This window comes from Arvicola amphibius, chromosome X (genome assembly GCF_903992535.2).
Source record: "Arvicola amphibius chromosome X, mArvAmp1.2, whole genome shotgun sequence".
Taxonomy (NCBI): Eukaryota; Metazoa; Chordata; class Mammalia; order Rodentia; family Cricetidae; genus Arvicola; species Arvicola amphibius.
This window is the reverse complement of record NC_052065.1, coordinates 135,692,196-135,698,256: the sequence shown is the minus strand read 5'-3', so window position 1 is coordinate 135,698,256 and position 6,061 is coordinate 135,692,196. Positions and strand designations below refer to the sequence as shown.

At 51.9% G+C, this 6,061-nt stretch overlaps 1 protein-coding gene across 1 annotated transcript; it reads right to left on the bottom strand.

Moving 5' to 3' along the window:
* Positions 1-3,525: 3,525 nt before the first annotated feature.
* Positions 3,526-5,504, bottom strand: Dusp9 (dual specificity phosphatase 9). The gene is made up of 3 exons (XM_038317311.1): positions 5,105-5,504; positions 4,175-4,630; positions 3,526-3,858 (listed from the first exon to the last, which is right to left on the bottom strand). Exons 1-3 carry the CDS (start codon positions 5,502-5,504, stop codon positions 3,533-3,535), a joined length of 1,182 nt encoding a protein of 393 aa, XP_038173239.1. The 3' UTR covers positions 3,526-3,532.
* Positions 5,505-6,061: the final 557 nt, after the last annotated feature.

Here is a 6,061-nt window from a genome sequence, read left to right as displayed (position 1 = left end):
CACAGAAAAGAACACACACACACACACACACACACACACACACACACAAATGCTAAGGTACTACCAGAAAAAGTAGATGATACATAATAACAAGACCACAGTTGGCACAAGGGAGGACAGAAAATGAAGTCTCTACTTGGGATGTTTATGCTCTATTGACTGTTGGGTATTTTATTTATAAAAGGGTAAAGGGGAAGACAGAGACTGGGGATACTTAGCAATTCCCCCATAAAGTCTTTCCATAGTGGAAAATTTTCAGCCATTGTCTTTTCAAAATTATTTTTTCTATTTTTTGAGATTATAATTGCATAAATTCCCCCTTTCTTTTCCTTTCTCCAAACTACTCCTTCCTCTCTTTCAAATTCATGACTTCTATTTGTATTAATTGTTTTGACATACATATAATCTGTTCAGTCTGTATAATGTTAGTTGTATATATGATTTTAGGGCCGACCATTTGGTATTGAACAACCAATTGGTGTGCTCTTCCCTGGGTAAGACTATTTCTCCAGTAGTTCTTTGACAAGGTACAAGCTGGCCTTGAACTCCTAATAGTCCTGATCCCATCTCCCAATGCCAGAATCACGGGTGTGTGCTGCCATACTCAGCTTAAACTTTGCTATTTTTAAGATTTAATATTTTATTTTATGAGTATTTTGCCTGCATTCTTGTATCTGTGCACTGGTGTGATATGTTCTTCTGTATATGTGTTGCTTTTATTGTGGCAAGAAATTCTCAGGGGGGTGACATTTTCTTTTCATTCCACTTTGACACAAATAGAAGTTTAAGATAAGTATGCATCATTTGTTTCTGAAGGGGTATTTTTCAAGGGCATCTATTGTATTTATTTGCTGCTGTCACAAACTACCATAAATTTAATGAGTCAGCCAGCATTTTGCCTGTGGTATCTGCCTGGAATTCTGGTACCTGGGAGGTGGAAGCGAGAGGATCAGGAATTCAAAGTCAGCCTCAAAATGAATTCAGTGAATTTAAAGCCAACCTGGGCTACATGTGACACTGCCAGAAAGAAAGAAGTGGTGGATCCTAGTTTTAAAGACCAACAGGTATGAGAGGCTACATTCCTGTGGAGGCTCCTGGCTCACAGGCCTAGGCTATTATGCCCCCAGGCAGTTTTGGACTGGACATTCCTCACTGTCCCCACCCCACCCCCAACCTTTCTCTTATTTTATCACCAGCTCAGCCATTTGGTCACAGGGTTTTAAATTTCACCCTCACTTTAGGGCTTTTGGACTGGGAGTGCTACCTGAACATCCCGTTTCTAAGTCTATTGTTGCAGTTGGGATTTTGAATGTCTCAGAAGTCCGTGTTTAAGAGCTTAGTTTCTCAGGCACTGCTACTGGGAAGTGGAGCCTAGGGGAGGGGCTATGTCTTTAGTTTGAGACGTCTTTTTTTTTTTCTTCCCCAAGACAGGGTTTCTCTGAAGCTTTGGAGCCTGTCCTGGAACTAGCTTTTGTAGACCTGGCTGGCCTCAAACTCAAAGAGATGCACCTACCTCTGTCTCCTGAGTGCTGGGATTAAAGGCGTGCACCACCACCGCCCTGGCCAGTTCGAGATGTCTTGAAGGGTCTTGGGGGACATCAGTCCCTTCCTTTTCCTCTTGGTCATGCATATGTCTCCCTTGACACTCCCGCTCTCAGGTGCTGCTTAGAGTGCAGGGCCAACCAGCCGTGGCCTGGAACTTTGAAATGTGAGCCAAAAATCAATCTTTTCTCTCTGCAAGCTAATTGCCTCAGGTATGCCTGTGCTGACTGGAAACCCGACTGAAACAACTCGGTCTCCATTACTTTCTTCTCCATACATGCTCTGCTGCTCTTCATTGCCTTCTGTTCTATCTCTAGGCTTTGGAAACACAGCTTCCCAGGTCTGCTGGCTGAGTGTGAAGGCACTGGCAGTGTTGAGCCCTATCTAAAACTTCCATGGCCCAGTGATGTGGACTCTACCTAACTTGCCAGATGGCCCAGTGAACAAGCGTCGCACAACTCTCCCTGACCTTGCCTAGGCTTTTGTAGTCTTGATTCCACACTGTATGATCCACCCAGCTCACGTCCTCCCCCTGTTGAAGCCTAGTCACCCTCAGCACCACAGCCAGCCAGCCCACTTTGACTCAGGGCTTGGGGGTCACTTGTAACTTCCTGACTGATTTGGGGCATTTGATTCCGTTCTCCAATTGCAGCACTGGCCCACACACTGTATTTCATTCCCCTCTGAAAATGAACTAGCTTCTTCATATCTGGCTTATTGCTGTACCCCAGTTTCTTAAGGGTGTGCTAGAATAGGAGTTCAAATGGATTGTGAGTGACCAGGTAACCAACAGGCAGCGCAAAGACGGGAAATAATAGGCAGGTTTTCCTTTCCTTTCCCTCCCTTCCCCAAGGAGCCCAGGAAGCAGCACCCTCTGTCAAGTATATTAAATAAACTGTTTATTCAGGAGGCACAATTAAAGAAAGCGATTATAAAGTGGATTACAAAAACAAATAAGCACAAGCCTCTCCAGGTTCAAAGACAAGATGGTCCTGCTGCCACAGGTACTGCCAGTTCCAGGCTGAATGTGTGAGTAAGCTAGTGTGCAAGTGTGAACACACACATACATACACACTGTTTGCAAAGGGGTGTGGACTTCGATGAATGACCATGTGTGTGTCTGCAGCTTGGCCCCTTCCCTGCCCCCCAAACCAACACCGGCTGTGTGAGACACACAGCAGCAAAATTGAGGCCTTCATCCTTCCCTCCCTCCCCCTCAGCTCTCACTCGGAGACCCCATCTCCTCCGGTGGCAGTTTGACCACCCTCAGTCACAAAGAGTCTCAGTGATCCTGTCAAGACATCTGGGGGAGGAGGAAAGAAACAGTCAGGGCACCAGATGTGTGGCTGGGATCCTGCCTATTGGCTCCCAGGCCCATGCCCTCCCATGTGACACTGCCCAGCAAAAAGCCACCCAGAGAGGCTGTCCCTGTGGATGTTGCGAGCAGCCATTGCGTCTCAGAGTCCACACCCCAGAGTCCCAAGAAGGCGAAGTTCTAATTAGAGAGGAAGGAAGGAGACTACACCAGTGAAAGTTGTGAGGCTTTGCCCCACAGGTGGTCATTTGGAGACAGGGAAGGAACTGAGAGCAGGTCCCTGTGGCAAAGTGTGATACAATCTTCCTGGAGAGGAAACTGCAAGAAGGGGCAGGGCCCAGGCAGCAGGCAGAAATCTGGAATGGTTGGTCTCTTGGATAGGAAGCCCCACTCCCACCCGGAAAGAAGTAACAGTCGCAGAAGAGGCAGGTTCTGGAGCATGGTCCCGCTCTAAAGCGGTGCAGGTCAGGCCCGTAGCCACAGGTCCACCCATAGGCACATGTAATAGAATCCAGGGTAGGGCAGGTCTCTGCTCTGTTCCTGCCTTGCTCCACCACCCCCATGTGAGGTATTGAGCTTCCCCTCCCCCTCCCCCTCCCCGCTTATGGCTGCATCCCATCCCTGCTAATACATGGGGTCATAGGTAGGGACCAGCCCAGAAGCCTCACACAGCTCTTATGTGGGGTCCAGCTCAAAGACCCCATCGCTGGTAGGGGTAGTAAAAAAAGAAGGTGGGTCTGAGACAGTGGATTCCGGCCCCCCACTGCCCTGCCCCCCAGAGCGCCTCTCCTCCAGGCGCAGGCTGCGCTCAAAGTCTAGCAGCTGCCCCATGAAGTTGAAGTTGGGTGAGATGTTAGACTTCTTCCGCTTGACCAAGTCGTAGGCATCGTTGAGTGAGAGGTGGAGCTTCTGCATGAGGTAGGCCACGGTGACAGTGACGGAGCGGCTGACCCCTGCCAGGCAGTGGACGAGCACCCCGCAGTTCTGGGACAAGGCCTCATCTAGGTAGAGCAGGACAGAAACATACCCCCCAGGCAAGGGTCAGCAGGAGTGAGGCCAGAGCCAAGTGAATTTTAGGGGCAGCATCTCAGTCTCCCCATCCTTCCTTGCCCATATCCAGGAAGTTTCACTGGCAGATGACCAGAGCTCTACCCCCTCCCCACCCCCCAAGTGCCTTGTGGGCTCTGGGAACGTTAGCTAAGCTGGGCAAGAATTCCCTTATAGGAGAGGGTAAGGAGCAGGAGAGGCCAGGCAGGAGCCAGTCTGGTGGGTGGGGACAGGTGGAGAGAGAAGACAGCGAGGATAGGGAGGACTCACCAATGAAAGCAATGGCCTCTGGAAAGAACTGGGACAGATTCTGGCTCCAGTGGTCAGAGATGGGAATCTGTTTGTAGTGGAAGTCACCATTCTTCTCAAAGAGGTTAGGGAGGTTGGGGGTGACATTGAGGATATAACGGATGCCAAGCTTGGCAAGGCTCTCCAAGTTGGCTGAATCTCGGGCACTGCCTAGGTAGAGATTGGGCAGGATCTGGACTGGGAAGGGTGGTAGCAGCCCAGCTGGAGGGGACGTGGTGCTCTCCGAATCTAGGCCACAGCTCACGGAGTCGCGGTCAGCCTCAGACTCTGCATCAGAGATATCAGAGGCCAGGCACAGGCCACCTAGCCCCACCACAGGCACGGGGCTAGGTACTGAGGCCAAGCTTGAGCCGGCACGACTGCTAAAGCTGGTTTCACAAAGGTGAGGACACTCGGCCTGGAATTTGCTGAAACCACCTGTCAGGAAAGAATGGGGGGGGGGGTCTTGCTATTATAGCCACCTGGGCAGTCAAGAATCCCTAGCTGCGGCTAGAGAGCTGACTCTACACAACCCAGGTGGGTTGCAGATATTGCCAAAGGGGACATGCAAACCATCAGTTTCAGCTCTACTGGAGCGCCACATGTGGTGTGTGCTGCGGACACCCACCCATCCTCACTCAGCACTTGTGGCTGTTTCACATCCATTCTCCCCATTTTCCAGACTTATAAATGGGCTCGGAGGGATAAAGGTCATGCTAAGGTCTGCCTTCCCAAAAGCTGTCTGGCAAGTTATTGGGAGGAAGTCTTACCTACATTTTACACAAAATAAGGTGGAGTTTGCCCAATGATAAAGTAATAATGAAATCCCCTCAGAAGGCACGGCCTTCTCCTGACCTGAGAGGCCACCAGAGGCGGCCTGTGCCCTCTCTGGGCCCACTGCCCCTCACTTACCCTGTAGGTAGTAGGCCAGGTAGCCTTCTTCCCGCAGCTTCTGGAGCAGGACGCCCAGCACCGAGTCAGCCTCCCACTCTGGGGCTTCTCGTGCCTGTGCCTGTGCCTGTGCCTGTGCCTGTGCCTCTCCATGCTGGCTTCGGCCACTACCCTGGTCGTAGAGAAGCACAGGGGCGGGTGGGGGAGGCTGCAGCGGTGGCCCAGGCAAGAGCGAGCGCACAGACAGGCTCCCTCTCCGTAGGCGGCGCAGCATCAGGGCCGGCAGGGCCACGCTCAGCGCCCCGCAGATGCGCGCCGACTCGTACAGCTCCCGGCTGCGGCAGTCCAGCAGCAGAAGCTGTGGGCGCGGGGGCGACAGCTCCTGGCGCAGCCACAGGCACGAACGACCCAGACTCTCCATGGGTGCGCGGCGTTCTGCACTTCTGCACGTCGGACAGCGAGTGCTGTGGAGAGAGGTCAGGCGCGGAGTGAGGGCAGGTTTGTCTCTAGTCCCGCGGCATGGACCAGACTACTGGAGACGGGAAGTCAGCCCCTGTCCTGAGGGCAGGCGCCCAGTGTCCCTACAGGGACATTCCTCCACCGCCTGCTTCTTTCCTTGCGCTCCACCCACAGTGAGAAGACCAACGAAGGAGCCCCAGGAAAAACACCCGAGGCTGCCGCCACAGGGATGCTGCTCCCGGTCCCGCTTAGATAGTTTGCTTGAGACATACTCCAGAAGGAGAAAGCTGGGTATCTAGTGGCCTCCTGAATGAAGACCTTTTCTGGGGTTCTAGAACTTAAGCAAGTTCCCTCCACACCCCTTTTCTGACTTTCTCACTTGCCCCGATCTCCATCACTTCCCAAGTTCGACTTTGGATGTGTGGAGAAATTGGGTTCAAGGCCTGGATCTCCTCTATGCCCAGAAAAACCCAGAGAACATGAGGGTCACCAAGGTGAGGGGCCTAGGCGAGTCCTTGT